Source organism: Anabrus simplex, chromosome 3 (genome assembly GCF_040414725.1).
Source record: "Anabrus simplex isolate iqAnaSimp1 chromosome 3, ASM4041472v1, whole genome shotgun sequence".
Lineage (NCBI taxonomy): Eukaryota > Metazoa > Arthropoda > Insecta > Orthoptera > Tettigoniidae > Anabrus > Anabrus simplex.
Genome location: NC_090267.1, coordinates 390,509,066 through 390,527,979, shown reverse-complemented (window position 1 = coordinate 390,527,979; position 18,914 = coordinate 390,509,066). Strand labels below are relative to the sequence as shown.

The following is an 18,914-nucleotide window of genomic DNA, read 5'->3' as shown; positions in this document are numbered from 1 at the left end:
ACGGAAACTCATCTTCAGGGTTGCCCGACAGTGAGGGGGTTCGAACCCACTATCTCCCGAATGCAGTCTGACAGCTACGTGACCCAGTCTGCGCAACTACTCTTAAGTGCCGTTTATTCCATATACCTTACAGGTAACGTGTAGGAAGAAACTTCTCTGCTGGCATTTGTTATCGTACTAGTCTTGGGCGGTGCAAAGGAAGGCACCCACAGGGTTGGCACTGATTAAAATATTTATGTATAAAGAAAATATGAAGTGCCGTTTATTCCGTATTTGTTAACGTGTGAGAGGAAACTACACTGCTGGCATTTGTTACGGTGCTAGTCTAGGGTGGAGCCAAGGAAGACGCCCACAGGCTTGGCACTGATCAGAATGTTTTGTATAATGGAATGCTATACATCTCATTTGCAAATGACACTCTACATGACTATTGTTTCTCTTTGTTGATTGTTCTTCTGACATATTAGTTTACTTGTCTACTCTTCTCAAGGCTGTATATTCGAATCTCGACGCTGTCGGTTGGCTTAAATGATAGTAGATTTCTGGTACTTTATAAAACCCTTTGCAGACGAAAATTTAGGTATTACTACGTCTCTTAAAATCTATAGCAATCGAAGGGAGGTTAAAATCTTGACGACAAAGTCTTCTCAGGCCATGAAAGTTCCTGGGGGAGGAGGTAAACGTTTCTGCTGCCTATAACCTCCGCATTCGGTGGGATAGAATACTTAGTACTATGTACGGTGGCTTTTGGCCCCAGGAATCAACCTGGTATTAATTTCTGATGTAGGATGAGTGAACCGTGAGAACGAAATTACGTAATGGACCGGCTAGTCGCCTGCAAAGCGTAAATTCAAAAGATTTCGGCATCCAAGACCTTACGATATTATTATTATTATTATTATTATTATTATTATCATTATTATTATTATTATTATTATTAATTGTGTGCTGGTCACTCTTTGCCTATCGAACTTCTTTTTTGCTATCTACGAGTATAACAGGTCGCCCAGTGAAGTTTATATACCATATACACAGTCATGAAGAGCGCAGACCAAAAGGAATAGTGACAATTTTTGTTTCAATTTGCTTTACGTCGCACCGACACACATGTCTTACGGCCACTGTGGGATAGGAAAGTCCTAGAAGTGGGAAGGAATCAGCGTGGCCTTAATTAAGGTACAACCCCAGCATTTTCCAGATGTGAAAATGGGAAGCCACGGAAAACCATCTTCAGGGCTGCTGACAATGGGATTCGAACCCACTATCTCCTGGATGCAAGCTCACAGCTGCGCGCCGCTAACCGCACGGCCAATTCACTCGGTCACAAACTTTATCAAAAGATGTACCCATGCTGGTGTTCTCACAACATATACTATTTCTTCAATATTTACTCCTGAAATTTATTACAATAGATAAATGTAACTTTGTGAAATAAATTTCAAAAGAGCAGCATATAAGTTATTAGGAACTCTTTGCCATCTGTATTTGCAAGCTGGGAAAGGTTAGAGAATCAAAGAATATCCAGCAGGGAATGGTATTCTTCCGTGATCAGAGGAAGTGTATACTCACTGGCTTGACAGGTAGTAAGCAAACCTGGCTGCATGCAATGGCATTACTAAAGATGAAAAATCACATATATCAAAATATTAATGAAAGTGTTCGTCGCTTAGCAACCTGCTAAGTACAGAATGTATTGCGGGTTAGGGTAAGCCTTCGCCTGTAATTATTGGAGTGATCATTTAATGATTACTCAAAGTTGGCTGCGTTTAGAGACCTATCAGTGTCTCATGATTCACCGTCAGGTAATTCCGGAGAGAATACAACAGAAATGAGGCAAATCGGTTCAGTAGAACCGACGGACGGATTTGCCAATGCTGTTTTTAGTAAAATCTTTTAATATGTAGAAGATAATGGCGTGTAGCCTCCGGAGAGGCTTGGTGCAGTTCTTTCGAGTTGACGCCGCATAAGCGGCCTGCGCGCCGGTCATGATGGGGCCCTACTAAAAATATATAATTGAAAACGAAGATCTACCTAACTACCTTCGTGAAAAGTGCAGAAAAAATGTACAGAACATCACAAGTGGCTGCTCTCCTCTAAGCGCTACTGAGTACACCCAACGACATGACAACGTTGCTCGTCAGTGGATATGTTTGGACAAAGATCTTATCACCGATCATACACCCTACTATAAAAACCATGTGCAACCGGTTTACGATAAACAGGAACTAAAAGCGTAATGGAGGAGGAAAGTACAGACTGACAGAACTAGTTACAACCAATCTGATAATATACTGACAGACAAGGCGTCAGAAGTCACATACAGTACATGATCGGTATTGCAATCCTATCTCTTGATAACATCCGGAAGAAGATCAGGGAAAATGAGACAAGAGTGATCTGGCATTAGGATAGAATTGTTATTGTTTCGATTGTTGTTGGAACATTAGTTCGAATTCCTTACCAGCTGTGCGACAGCCGCTAAATCTCATAAAGAACATCCACACTGAGCTGCAGAAGATAGTGGTCTCAGAAATCAGAGACATTATGTGTGAAGTGCTGAATGGGGATTTGAAGGATCCGTAACGCTGAAGAACGTCGGAAGTGTTTCACTAGGCTTGCAGATCGATCCATAGCGTAGCGATTAACACTACTAGCTGCGATCATCGGTAGCTCGGGTTCGATTCCCGGTACTGCCAGAGTTTAAGAATGACAGGAGGGCTGGTATATGGTTGAAAATAGTTCAGGTAGCCCACTTCCATTGGGGGTGTGCCTGAAAAGAGTTGCACCATCTCGCGACGAGGACACGAGTTTACTTACTAAGCTTGGATAGTAATCCCGTCTTGTTGGAGTACGACTCCATAATTATCTCCTCTTAACACTAATCCGAAAAGAAGAAAGAAGTCCAACATTTTGATGAATGATATTGTCAACAAAAGAATGGGAAAGGCCACAAAGGGAGAGAACATGAACAACTCTCAAGACCTCGCAAACCTAATACGATATGCGTCGGAAGCGGCGAAGAATAGTTGACAATGGGAGGCCTCTCACATTTCCAGCTGATAAGGTGAACACGAAACTGATTAGTGTATGTTTGAATTCTTTTCGTTGTAATACAGGAACGCAAATAAAGAGTTTACTATGGCTGCTTTGAGAGATTACAGGATATGTTCACTCTATAAAATATTATATTTGGTCATCTTGCAAGATAAAGAAGAGACGTTATAATTGCGTGCTGGCAGGCTATTCCAGTTTCAGTTCTGCTTGGAGCGTTTCTCTCTACCCAATGTTTGTTCAATGTAATTTATCTCGTCTTTGCGGTGATGTCATCACGTAGGTGTGTTGCTCCAGGAACTCATACCGGTTCGCGCGTCCCACTTCTTGACAGATATACCCAATCGTCACTGACCTCGCGATGGTAAGAAAACTTCTTTATCCAACATCTGATAGTCTTTTTGGTCATAATTTAAGTTGTATGGAAGGTTTACGGTGACGCGAGAATGGGAAGATACCGACTGTGGCCTTAATATTGTTCATAGGGTTCTGACCGGGATTTTCAGCTGCGACTAGTTATTTCTTCTGGTTCAGAGACTAGATGTTTGTTGTCTTAATATATACCTTTATGTACATACGATACAACACACAACCAACCACCAGAGAAATATGCAAATTAATAACTACATCCTTCAACATGGGGCTAACGTCAGGAAAGGCAAGTGACCTTTATGTACATACGATACAACACACAACCAACCACCAGAGAAATATGCAATTTAATAACTACATCCTTCAACATGGGGCTAACGTCAGGAAAGGTAAGTGGTTGAAAATCTGGGCTTCATGTACATGGTAAATGGTAGAACCAGTAAAGAAATACGAGGTACTATATTAGGAATTAGTATGCCTACTTAACATCAACCTACATAATATAATTAATTAATCTCACGCCTCAAAACGACTAATGAGAATAACTAAAAACTAATCATCTCTCACACATTCATTAAAAATCCCCCTAAGTGACAAACCACGAAGAGGATTAGTAGGTCTACCATTCAATAACAAACCTTCACTACTTTAACACAGTTAATATATCGAGTGAGTTGGTTCTGTTAGCTGTTAGCTTGTATTTGGGAGAGAGTGTGTCCGAACCCCACTATAGACAGACCAGAAAATATTTTTCCGTGGTTCCCCATTTTGTAGCACCAGGCACCTTCATACCTTGATTAAGGCCACAGACACTTCCTTGCCAATCCAAGCCCTTTCCTATCCCATCGGTACGATGTTAAACCACTTGGGAATATACAGTATATAAAATACTAAACAACATGTTAGAGAAGTTCAGGCTAAAAATAAACACAAAGAAAACGAAAATGATGGCCGTTCATAAGAAGAAGACTGAATTGAAAACAAACATTAAATTAGGCTGTGAAACAATAGATCAGGTTAAAAAAAATTGTTATCTGGGTACCGCTGATAATCAGTGCCTGACAGAAGTCGAAAGAAGAATTGCTATGGCAAAACAAGTGTTTCAAAGCAGGAAAAATCTATTGTTAAATAAGCACATAGGAATTGAAACCAGGAAGAAATTTGTTAAAACCTTTGTTTGGAGTGTGCTAACTTACGGTTGTGAGACCTGGACTTTGGGAAAACAAGCACAATAAATACTAGAAGCTGCTGAAATGTGATTCTGGAGAAGACTGACAGGGACGAGTTGGACAGAAAAAAAGACTAATATATCGAAATCTTGAATGACGTTAATGAGAAACGGACCTTAATATATTCAGTAGAGCAGAGGAAAGCAAAATTTCTTGGACACGTCCTACGACATGACACCTTTCTCCAGAATGTCTTCGAAGGAAAGGTCCTAGGGAAGAAGTCGAGAGGAAGACCACGTGTCTCATACCTTAGGAACATAGTCATTCAGCTGGGTTTTGCTTCCTATGTCACGATGAAAAGGACTGCTGAAGACCGTGGTATGTGGCTGCGGCGACAAGGCTTAGCCGGACGGACGGACGGACGGATGGATGGATGGATGGATGGATGGATGGATGGACGGACGGACGGATGGATGGATGGATGGATGGATGGATGGATGGATGGATGGATGGATGGATGGATGGACGGATGGATGGATGGATACCAAATTTACTTTATAAATCGACTGAACGTTTACACCTCTGCCTTAAACAAACGATTCATACTACCGGTACTAAAAAAACTGGCTGAGTAAGGAGAGAAGAGCACAAGTATATAAACCAAACCAAACCAAACCAAACCAAACCAAACCAAACCAAACCAAACCAAACCAAACCAAACCAAACCAAACCAAACCAAACCAAACCAAACCAAACCAAACCCCATGGCACTACAGCCCTTGAAGTGCCTTGGCCTACCAAGCGACCGCTGCTCAGCCCAAAGGCCTGCACATCGCGAGGTGTCGTGTGGGCAGCACGACGAATCCTCTCGGCCGTTATTCTTGGTTTTCGAGACCGGGGCCGCTATCTCACCGTCAGATAGCTCCTCAATTCTAATCACGTAGGCTGAGTGGACCTCGAACCAGCCCTCAGGTCCAGATAAAAATCCCCGACCTGGCCGGGAATCGAACCCGGGGCCTCCAGGTGAGAGGCCCCTACACCACGGGGCCGGCACAAGTAACTATACCGATCTTAAATTCGGTCATTTAGCTTTAATTAATTAGACATATTAATTTAGAATTCAAAATGGATAAGTGTGCAATGAATTATATATACTGCTCACTATGACATTCTTGACTACAATTTTCATGGTTCAGAGATACCACGAAAGTATTAATAGTTGTTTAAATGCTATTCTGAATTTATTTCGGTTTTCTGATATGAATGTAGAAGTAATAATGGCAGTGGGGTTTGTGGGCGTTGTTTAAGAGGGCAGAATAACAGGATTACCAGATGTTCGTGTAACATTGACTGAATACGAAAGGCGAAGAGCTCCGATCTCTTGAAGAAACAGTAGATCGGCAGGTGAAAGGCGGAAATGTAAAATGCTACTTGCTGTACCCGTCTTTGACGAGACATTCACTTAGCATGTGCATGCTAACGTTTTTGTCGAACACTCCTGTTATTCCTCAGGATTGACTGGTTGATTGATTGATTTATTTATTGATTGATTACTGGTGAACCTTGGTTAAGGCCACTATCACATCCTTTCTAATTCGGGGCATGTCCTATTCCATCGTCGCCATAATACTTGCCTGTGTCGGTGCGCCGTGAAGCAAATAACAATACTACATCCTAAAAATATATAGATGATAAAATCTTACGTTTTAACTTATTGGATGACTCAGAGATTTCGAAACATCAACGTCACGCAATGTTTTTTATTTCACGAATGTCGATCCTTTCCGTTGTGTGATGAAATACATCTATTCTTAGTGAGCTCTACCAATCAGATGTTGTCCGAGTATTATGTGCAGGTAATGTGACCACACGTCCTCTTTTAACCGGGCATGTCCTCCTTTTTAGGCCATTGTTCGGGGTCCGGGTGGATTATTTAAAAAGCCCGAAATGCCCTTCTTTCTTAGCGAATCTGCTTATTTTGGGGTAATCAGTTTTACTACTTCGTTTTTACAAGTATTCTTCATTACGCGACGGCATCATCGAATTATAGAAATCGATATTACTACTTCATTTTTACAAGTATTCTTCATTACGCGACGGCATCATCGAATTATAGAAATCGATATATACAGATGTGATTGTGGATATACAGTACATGTGATTATTTTATGAACATTCTTGTATTGGAATAATTGACGCTTTTTACCACTCTATATACTGCACGCTTCTCTCTCAGCATTACCCCATCAGAACACTGCTATGTTAATGTGTGACAGCTGACAACGTGACAAGCGATGTTGATTATTGTGATGTTTAAAAATATATTCTGTATTTGCAAGCTGTCCAAATCCTTTCAAACTGACGATGTGAAATCTTTTGATCAGTTCTGAAATTTCAAACAATTCCTGAATGAGAGTAATAATGAAATGATCCTGAATTTAACAAGTTACCTTGTAGTCAGAAATGGGCAAAGTATTTCAGTTCACATTTGAGTGTAGTTGACAGTTATTACATCTTGCAGAATACATTTGTTTCTATACCAGGGCACAATGCAAATCTAGAAAGACTATTGTCATTGATCTCAGCACAATGGACTGGTAATAGGAACTGTTTCAAAGCAGAATATGTGAAATGTTTACTGATTCAATATAATCTAACTACACTAAATTGTCATATGTATATTTTTATACGTATATGTTAGACATGCCAAAACTTGTGAAGGCAACTGAATCTTCAGAAAAGTACCAGCAAGGCGTGAAAATTAGTTTCATTATTTAAATTTTGTAAGAATTTACTGTATAATATGAAAATGGATACATTTTGTTTATGTTTGAGAACATTAGAATATATGTTTAAATTCAGACTCTCAAAGGAGGATATTTCTGTCCTCTTTTTTCTGGCATTGTCGTCCTTTTTAAATAGTTTTGTCCTCTTTTTAGCTATTCGCATCTGGTCACCCTACAGTGCAGGTATCAAGGGACTATATATAAAACATTTCTTGCATTTTTCAGGATCCCCAGAGAGTGTTTACAAACAATATCGTGGTTCGGTTCCATTCTGCATTGGAGATGGATGGGGATGAGATCATCACCATTGTATGTCGCTACCCGCCCCCTATCGCCCCAGTACCCCCTGCACCACCAAGCTACATGTAAGTATATAATTATATATATATATATATATATTGCTAGTTGCTTTACGTTGCACCGACACAGATAGGTCTTATGGCGACGATGGGACAGGGAAGGGCTGGGAGTGGGAAGGAACCGGCGTGGCCTTAATTAAGGTACAGCCTCAGCATTTTCCTGGTGTGATAATGGGAAACCACGGAAAACCATCTTCAGGGCTGCCGACAGTAGGGTTCGAACCTACTATCTCCCGAATACTGGATACAGGCCTCACTTAAGCGACTGCAGCTATCGAACTTGGTCATGTAAGTATAGATGTTAGGATATAACGTACAGTATTACTTTCAATAATGAGCATCATGTTGTTCATATTTAACAATCGTGCATGTTCCTTTGTTTCTGAAGATTTGAATGCAGAGCAAAAATTATTTCACCTTCAAGCTATATTAAATTATGTTGTTTTTGATGGTGATGATAATGATGACTATAATTTTAATATGTAATTCAGTTTGAGGAGCATCAATAATGAGGTCATAAGCACCATACACAGTGTGGAAGCAGACTATTTTTGTTACTGTTGTTGTTTAAATAATTCGATTTTGGATATAAATACACTCATCTAACTTACTAGACTATATTATAAACATCTTGTGTTGAAATATTTTCATTTCTTAAATATTATTATTTCACAGAACATTTGTGTGTACTAAGAATGACTCTAAGAAACTTTGTATTGTGTTAGATTTACATTTTATTTTGCGAAATGTTAACAAATATTTTGATCGACGAACTTCCCCAGTGAAGGATATCTTAAAACACAGAAAAGAAATACAGTTTTCTCCAAGAATTTGGATGGAGGTGGGGGCAGAGGGGAAAGGAAATTAAATTTTTGTTAAACAAAAGAATAAACACCCTGGGACTTTGAAAACAGCGTAATACAAGTATAGTATTCTATCATATAAACAGGTACTATTAATGTTGAAAGCAGAGGCAGCATTACTTCTTATTTCCAATAAACGTTAGGGTTGACGAGTATGATTTGCTGAGTTCGAACTACTCAGCTGAAAAGAAAATAACAGAAACCTTAGTATTATTTCAGCTCTGCCTTAATATCGAGATGTGTTTTGTCTGATGTTAATAATGATACTGCCAGTTATATAGTGGTAAGGTGTGTTGGTGTTTGCGATAGTAGTTCTTGGGTCTCAACTTTACGTCTTCGCAATAACATTGCTGTCTGCCTTTGTATTTATTATTATTATTATTATTATTATTATTGTTATTATTATTATTATTATTATTATTATTATTATTATTATTATTATTATTATTATTATTATTATTATTATTAACAAATACATCGCAAGTGGGAAATATCCCGGTGTCAATGATCACTTACAGTAGGGTAATAATAAAGTAAAGTTTACATATTTACCCAAAAACAAACAAACAAACAAACAAACAAGTAAACAACAAGAGTACAACAAGCAATTCCAAGGAAAGAAAATATTACAAGAAATACTACTAGTTTAACTTTCTAAATCCAGCATCATATATGAATTCACACACAACTTAAGTATTTCCAGTGTTTAACACTACGGCTTACATTACTATAGGTTGAGCTTACTAATAGCTTAACATTATAAGTGATAATAAAGTGAAGTTAAACCATAATTACCCTACAACAACAACAGCACGGGTACAGCAAGCAATTCCATGGAAAGAAAATATGACAAGAAATACTATTAATTTAACTTTCCAAATCCAGCGTCATTATATGCAAATTCGGACACAACTTATGTATTTCCAGTACTTAACAATACTATAGGTTGAACTTACTACTAGCTTAACACTACAAGTGATAATAGAGTAAAGTTAAAACATAACTACCCAACAACTACAACAACACGAGTACAAAAAGCAATCCTATGGGAAAAAATTACAAGAAATACTACTAGTTTAACATTTTAAATCCAGCATCATCATACACAGTTTCATACACAACTTAATTATTTACAGTACTTAACACTATGGCTTACAAAACTATAGCTTGAACTTACTTCTAGCTTTACGTTACAAGTTATAATAAAGTAAGGTTAAAACATGATTACCCAACAACAACGTTAATATTGTAGTCGTTTATATTGTGTTTCTGAAGAGTTATATCAGTTTTTGGTCTATTATTAAGAATCTAATTGATGGTTGTATGCCTGTTTTGTTACAGAAAAGAGGAACCTTTACCTCCGTCACCCCTGGAGCCTCCCTTGAAGGGTTTCCACATCCTGTTGATCATCTGCGCTATTCTCTTCCTGTCTCTGTTGCTGTTGGGCTTGGGATGCTCTTACATTTGTCTGAAGAAGAGAAATGTACGCGTGGTGAGACGCCACCCCTTCTCATCTGCTGGCACAGGATCGGAAATTACAAAACTTTCTGGATCCAGCCTAGGTAACATCTCAATGTTTGAAGGTCTCAAGATCCCACGTGCCCATGCAGCCGCCGCCGCGGGCGGTGGCAGTATGTCGGGATCCGAGGCGCAGCTTATTCTCGCCGGAAGCCATTCTGATACGCTGCCCAGTGATTACCCGTCAGAATCACCTAGTTCAGCACATTCTGAAGTTGAGGATGTTGACACACGGTCTCTACGGCGACCAAGCACGGTCAGCTCAGCAGGATCGTATGAGAACAAAGGATATGTGCACCAGGAAACGTTATCTAGCTTCTATTCTGAAGGATATGGACATCGTACTGAAGCTGAAATGGCTACTGCAACGGCAACGTCAACTATCATTCCCAAGCCTCCACATATCGCAATTATTGCACCTCCTCCAGAACCTAAATTCGATGTTTCTGTTCGCGTGAAGAAGGCTGCACCACCTCCTCCATCACCACCTCCATCTGATGTAGAAAGTACAATGAGTATCCAGGCAAGGAATCTAACAACCATTCTAGAACAACGTGAAGAGTCCATTCGATCATATGATGACATTCCCCCACCACCTCCTCAAATGACTACTTTCTCCTATGTACCCGAATTACATCCTCCACCACCACCACCTGCAAAATATGCTCAGACTCCTCCTGTGTATTCCCGCATATTGCGTCGCCAACAAGAACAGTTCCAGACTCGGGATACTGCTGAAACATTATCAGAAAGATCTATCCCAGACAATGATAATTGGTCACAAGCTGAAGATTTCATTGATGCACCACAGAGGAGGATGTCTCTGACAAGTCTCAACACTTTGAACACTGAGATGACTGACACGAGGTCTATGAGTGAAATAGTCGACAATTCTCATAACAGGTACACTGCATCTACCAATATTGCTCCCCCTCCACCCCCACCACCTCCTATTGTGCCCACGAGTCATTACACAAGCGAAATAGAAGTCACTCAGGATACTACTGAAATGCTAGAGCCTCCAGTCGTTGTGTCAAGGAGACCAGAGATCACGTCTCATATTGTTGATGATGTATTCTTGAAAACGATTACGGAGAAGAGAACAATTGAAGACGTTGAACGTCACAGAAGGCAAGTGACTGAATATCACACTCGGCCACAACCTCCTGTGAACCCGAAATGGGATGTACAGATTAGGAACTATCCTAATCCCAATGCACCGCAGCCAGTTGATGATCCAGGTCCAGACTGGGAGAGCTACTCAGAAGCGTCATCTGTATCTGGTATCCCCACTACCCCCATTGCTGAAAGGCACCAAGCTCAGATGCAGATTGAACGTAACTACTTGTCTACACTTGAAATACCACCACAAGATCCCCCAGTGCCTAACTGGGATGTCCTTATCCGTGTTCTTAATCCACCACCGATGACAGAAACAACTGAGCCGCTACCAGCCGCAGCGGAACCATTTAGATCTGAAGCTGTTTTGACTCTAGAAGATAGAATGAAATGGCGAGAAATTATTACTACAGAATCTACCCTCCGTACTCTACTAACAGAGGCTACTGTACGCGAGGATTATGAAAGAATCCGCAAGGATCAACGTTACGAGAAGCTATTTGAGCCTAAGAAATGGGATGTTATCATTCGAGTCCTGGCCCCTCCTGAGAGGCCGTCGTATGACCAACGTGTTGGAGGCTCGAATAACACACGATACCGTCGCAAGTCCGACTGGGATACACGTAGTCGACGCAGCTCTCTACCGACACTGTATGAATATGACTCTGATGGTGGCTCCTCCGTGAGGACCCTTGTTCCAGATGTTGTAGGTCCTCCCGGCACTGCACATGTAGGTGACCCGGCCTTGAGGTCCCGACGTACTTCTCGTTCAAGTCTGCGCTCTGACATGGACGTCCGTTCGATGACCGAAGTGATGGTCGATTTTGCCAGGCCTGATATAGTGGACACATTCAGCGATGCCAGTGGTCCAAGCTCCTACTCAAGAGGACCACGACGATTCTATGACGATGATGATATACTGCTGGGTGGTCCTCGTAGCATTGCCTCAGAAGATGATGATTATGGTGGACGTGGCATAGAAACAGGCAGCTTGGTACGATCCGTGAGCCAACCATCATTGGCTCGTTCGGCATCTGAATTCACTGAACACTGGGTACCTCCAGGTGGGAGAAGGCAATGGGATGCTAGCGAAATTAGCAGTCCCGAACATTCTCCACGTTCAGGACGTAGCCGTACCAGCACTGCGGTAAGTGCAATGAGCAGTGTTAGTCAACAAGGAATACCAGTAGGTATAGGTCGTGAGGTTGTGTTTACGTCCTCCACCACTAGAGTGCGAGAGACTTTTGAGAAGAACTGGTATGGAGATGCCGACAGTGAGGCTAGCTTCAAATAAAGACAAAAATACTTGCAGATTCTTTTAACATGGAGGCTAATGCTATAATTACTTACTAATTCATGTGCCAAATAGATCTCCGATTTTCCTGGTTGCTTGTCAACCCAAAACTGAAAGAATATAAATATTGTTGACAGCGCTGATTTTGAGGAAAGAATCATACTAGAAGAAAGATATGAGAAAATATATTTGGATAGATCCGTCATATGTAAGACGACATGCTGCAGCAACATTTAGTAGGAAGCTTACGGCAGAATCTGGTATAACATGATAATTGCTACAGACTAACAAAATCTTGCCGTATATTTGCACTGAACATATATACTATGTGTGGCTTTCTTGCTTTTATTTACCAGTTGAGATCTGCCAGTATAATGATATAAGCATAGTGAATGATGTGATAACGTACACAATGACAACAGTTGGAAAGCATGAAAGGAACCGAACGTGAAATGCACGATATTTCTCCATCCTAATCCTTAAAAGGGAAATTATGTCATGAAATCACTTTTGTGGATGTGTCACGGACATTTGTTGAAGATATATGTTTATCGTGTTTTTTAAAGAATGAATACCATGTAACTTTAACAACCAATGGTGTTCTGTATGCACACGTTTACTGTAAATACTTATTATCGTTTTCATATCCTCTGAGGAATCAATCTTTCATATTAACGTTCATTGTTCAGAACTATAAAAATCAGTGTTTTATTGTAAAATACGTTTATGTATGGTTCCATATTTTAAATAATCAACTAAGTAAATCTATAAGAACCCCAAAGGGGTCATGAAAAGTTTGTACAACAGTACAAAGTTAATGGGTGCTTTAAAGTGAAATGTAATTAAAATGCTGGCAAAAATGCACTCTAGGCCTTAGGGTACCCATACATAAAAGACATTAAAAGCCCCTTTTTCTCCACGGTAATACTGAATGAAGATGGGTCGTTGACGAAGAAGAGTTCATTTTTGACTGATGAGCTTTATCTCGTGTCACTGTTAACAGGAGTGAAAGTGGCCATTATAATCAGATAGTAGAATATTTGTACATACATGGAGGAGTGATTGATAAATAGGTTTCTAATTGAAATATATATCTGAATAATGCAGCTTGAAATTTAATGGTTAGTTTGCTTAAAATGTACAGCATGATACCTGGCTTTTCATTTTGTTCACTCTTTGACAGGTATTTTAGTGTAATATTTAACAAGTGACTAATAAGAGTGAGACTGGAGAATCAGGTTGAGTTGTCCATTTTTGGAAGGTAATGTAATGGATAAAGATTTGTTTACTTCTTCTTATAGATACTGTATTTAATTGAGCTACATTGTCTTTACGAGCCTAATTTTAGAATTTGCAATTATGAAGACTTTTGTAAGTCTTTTAGAGTTCAGCAAAGCAATTCTCTGTAACATGAAAAGATGGTGCTACCTTTATATTATCTCTACTTTTTTATGATGAAATAAATCTATATATGGTACTCTCAAGTGCTTTTTACGTAAGGGAAGTTTGATTCAGTTTGATTGTGCATATGTTTTTTTGTCTTCAAGACAAAAGTTTTCAAAGAAGGTATTAGTCTACCACACACATTTTTCACCATATTATTGTATTCTCACAATATTTAGTTCCGTTTACTTTTGCAGACATTCTTTGTAAAGTATTATGTATAAAAGTCATGTACAATTTCTCCTTCAATTTATTTGTAGGAATGCCATAAACATGCCACTATTTTTTTCCCGGTTGTTGCAGAATACACTATCAACTTAATAAAGTAACCTTACGTGAAAATATAATACTAGATCAGTATGAATTTCTATTTAGGGATCTTTTACTTAACATGACTGTCCATTATCTCTGAAATATTCCTGCGTTTATCAGGTAAAACTGGGAAACAGATAGCGATCACAGGGAAGAACCTTTTCTTTCTTAGGGAGTTGCTGAATTTAAGTAGCAAACTTTGGTGAAGGATTTGGTTGAGGTGCTTTTATACTGTTTATATTCTGAGAATACTTATCTTTTACCATGTAATTGTTCTTTTTTAGTGGTTTCTTTTATATTCATCATCATTAAGCGATTATAACCATTTATATTATTAATTGGACTAACTAGTTCAGTTTCTAAAAGACAAGTCAGGTTCGAAATACATATTCTTTTTTTTGGTGTCACATTTAGGAAGTATGATCTTAGAAATGATGCAATAAGAATGGAAAAGTGCAATTTATGTGTAGGTTTAACCTATTGTTGTTATCCTTTACTTTATGACAAACTGTTCAAAATTGTTGATGAGTATTTGATTTCAAACTGAAAATACTATGCCATTAAACTAAAATGATGTAACATTTTTCTTCTATTTATTCCCAACAGCTCCCATCCTTTAACCTTGAACAAACGGAAATATGTCCCCCTCATGACTGATTTTCTTAATGCTGGTTGTGGAAGTAATTTTTCTTATGCATTGCCTCTTATTAACAGATAGATTTGAGTTTAAGATCAAAATGAAGCTATGAATCAAAAACATGTCTGACCATTCGAAAATAAAATTGTAACAGCAGTATAATTCCATTGTTTTCCCAGAAAATTCCACTTGAAGACTGTCATCGAAGTACTATACATGAATGGTTTATTAAAATAAGTAGGTAAGACCAAATTGTAATATTTTCAGTGACTGTAATGTAACCTTTCCAAGGCATCAGTACATGAACCAGTTACCATTGTTCATAAATATGACGTTAGAATGGAGCACCATCGGTGAACTTCGAACTCAGCCCGGTTTGTCGAAGCCTCACCCTCCCCCACTGGAATAGTTCGCTAGCCGAGTCGGTATCGCATTTTCGGGTCTGTGGACTGTCTGATGGGGCGGTAAGTCCTTTAGTAATAGTCTCTATAGTAGGGGGAAAAGTTAATTATGAAAGGAATACCATTTCATTACTAGTGAGAAGAGAGACAATATCTTGTATAACAAATCTTTACTTATACTAGTGAAACACATTATCTACATGATTATGCCATACAAACACCTTACATATAGTAACTTGGGTGATCTTGACGTTTAAATGTTCGGTAGTCCTTTTCTACACTTCATTATACGTTTAAATATTCAAACTTAAGAAGGCGTTCCCTCTCGAACTATTACACTACCTCAGACTTAGAGAGGCGTTTCTTCTCTAATTATTTCACTCTACACTTATATTACATCACACACATATTTAATCATTATGGACACACCCCGCTGTAAATCTGTTTACCTACCAAGAATTAATATATTCAATTTGCATCAAATTATGATATAAGTTTGCTAGTATCGTATGAACTGAAATAGGCAATTTACACTCCCAATCCTTTGAAAGTCGCGTTACAACACTACCTTAAGTTAAACGTTGCCAAATATGCAGTATGATAAACACGCTCATTTCATTAGGATTTTTATCAACACATATATCAGGACATTATTTACACAACGATGTTACCTATGGACAAGCATTGAGCGACTTCAATACCAGACATCATAAACAAAGTATTATAGCACTACCTGCAACAAATGGACAAGAATATATACATTTCACATACACACAATGGGCCGCATGGCCTTATTCACCTGCCGCTTGTGACAGTAAGCTTTACTGTCTCCTGCAATGAACTCAGGACCTTCTGAGACAGGGTATATCTGACCTGGAATTCCCTATACGCTGTGAATAATTAAAGAAATAAATTGGAGGGATCCTTCATTTAATGCTCATTTGGAATCTCTGCGACGTTGGCTCTATTTAAATTAACACGCGTAATCTTTGTACCGAAAAGGAAAGAAACTCGCCACTTGTATCTGTTTACTTTCAATGTAGAAAACACTTCTCTTCGTCCCTACAGCCAGGCTCGTAAATTTATTCAGCTGATAGCCTTCCAAGACCCATTTCTAAAGGGCGGCCACTGGGCCGTCTTCATACAATGACTTCGCGGTAAACGACCTTGCTTTCTTTTTTTTTCAAGCCACTATGGCCTCACATTCAATATCGGCTATGTCCGGCCGTAATTAACATATTCACAACACGGGATCCACTTCGTGTACATTACTAAAGAGTTCCAAGGGAACTTAACATTTTCATTTCACACTATATATTATGGCTACCGCCTGTTCACCCATTTCATTTCTCCTCTCGGTACATTGACTACGATGCAGATTTATTGATGATCTCCTGCCACCAGGGTCCAAATTAACTTGCACATTCGCGAACTAATTAGCGATGTAAGATATATACCCCAAACTCATGCTCCATTCGTTGTTCCAGCAGTTTTAATTTCTAGTAAGGAGGATTTCCTAAGAGCTTGTGAAGTACAAAAAAAATCAGTTACTGAGATATCTTTGAGGACTGCTATTGGCTGTAGAAAGATGATAACTGGAGTCGTTTACGTAGAATATTTAAGCCCTTTTACTTGACAGTACTTCACACATAATTAATCTGAGGTCCTTAAATTTACGTCATGCATTATCAAACCCTTGTAAAAAAAATGGAAGTAAAATATGGTCGTTCCCAAACCATGAAGAAAGTATTCTATAAAAGACCCAAATAAAAATGAAATTATAATTATTATCCCTCTGAAATGGCGTGCTTGCAGTCTACGTTATATCTAAGTGAAAAATTTACATATTTACAATGGGACACGACCTTCAAAGAAATAAATACTTGGAAATGTACTCAGCCTTCTGGATACCACGTTCACAGCTTTACAGGAGGGCACTCCACGGATTTAAGCTGCTTGCATCACGTTATCGGCGATGTGAAGACCCATGATGACTTCCTGGCAGGTCATACACATGACAGCGACGTTCCAGACGTTCTCGGCTACCAGACGAAATTCCGGCAAACAGCTAGATGACTCGTTCACTCCGGTACACAGGCAAAATTCTGGCATTCAACTGGACGTCGGCGTTCACTCCGGCGTTCACGTAGACATGTAAATGAGGGGAAATTATCTCAAGTGAATGCGTTAGTTTATCACACACCACAATTTGAACATATGGTTGGATTTGCTCAATAGCACGAGCATTCCAACCCAATGTCGGTAATGTCCCAGAAGCCCGACATTAATCCCTTCTCATTTATCTATTCTTTTATAAACAGCATACAGCTATTCTAGGTCCTGAATAAAGAATGTCACTGGTTAGGCCACTACTGGATTAAAATTTCTCGTCTCACACGACCACACTTCAAGCATATTCTATTTCGCCTAGTCATGCGTAAGTCAGGCTCTCAACTGCATTATAGATTTATAGACGTGACACTACCCTTAATTATGCCGATACTGAGCCGTTCACGCACTTTCTTTGTATCTCTCAATTATGTCGAGACACACACACAACTCCACGCACTGGGATACCTGGCTATTGTGGTTAATTGAGCCGTATTAGTATCGGCACGTATGAGGCTCGACGCACGACCTCTTCGACACACGGACAGCGGTCATTTCGGTTTCGTGCTGTTCCCACTATATTAATTAGCGACACACTGTACTCGCAAAAAAAACTTACTTAGATTGTGGGTATTTTCGCAGATGTTCACAGGCTTTAATGAATCCGCATTACACTGCTCAAATTACAAGATTATTTCTTCACAAACGACTCATACACAAACCACGACGAAATACTACCGTACTGGCGTTACACTGAGATTGCACTGGGTCGTGTCTCCTCCTCAGCTCATGAATATATAGGCGCGCTACGCTAGAGACCCGAATGCTGAGGGTGGGGGAAAAATGCAATCCTTTCTCACACATTGGTCCGTTAATACTCAACGTACAGTGACGAACAGGATATCAAAATGTAGCTCTTGTATTCCCATCTCCACTGAGTGACTGTTATTAAAATAACTTCGTAGGTTTTGAAGCAATCTTAAAAGCGTCCTTTAGTCTCTGGCGGTGAATGATGACGAGCACAGGGGATTCCTTGTGTTCCTTGGCACGGTTAGGGTCCAACATCTGTTAGTCATTAAGACGCGCCCTTGTTTACAGCGTAGTTACCGCTCTGTCAGTTAAGTAGAGCACTTCTCGGTCCCATAATTATGCGTAAAATTCCCTGATTCAAATGAGTGTTTGCGCTTAATTATCCATTGGGTATTTTGCGATTTATGAAAATTAACAGAAATAAAACAGTTGAATGCGTTAAGTTGGCAGTGGTGAATAAGCGAGGAAAACAGGGTATAATGTTAGTTTTCACGTTGGACCTACTCTCTGGGCTCTGCTAGTGACCTAGATTCTTTGTCACGTGATAACGCGTATCGTTTCATCTCGCTCGCGGTGGGAGTGAGAAAACTTCCAGTATAAGCGCTCTTGCACCGCCTTGCTGCTAATTACCAGCAACTAGAGCTGGGTCGCGCGACTCTGGATATTGCAAC

The 18,914-nt window shown here is 39.5% G+C and overlaps 1 protein-coding gene across 2 annotated transcripts in view; it reads left to right on the top strand.

The window, feature by feature from the left end:
• pot (papillote) overlaps nt 1-14,867 on the top strand; it is a 359,995-nt gene extending 345,128 nt beyond the window's left edge. For both annotated transcript variants that reach the window (XM_067143338.2, XM_067143339.2), the window contains 2 exons: nt 7,604-7,743; nt 9,942-14,867. In XM_067143338.2, the coding sequence (XP_066999439.2) occupies nt 7,604-7,743; nt 9,942-12,531 (2,730 nt within the window). In that variant the 3' untranslated portion in view covers nt 12,532-14,867. The remainder of the gene's footprint in view (nt 1-7,603; nt 7,744-9,941) is intronic.
• Nucleotides 14,868-18,914: the final 4,047 nt, after the last annotated feature.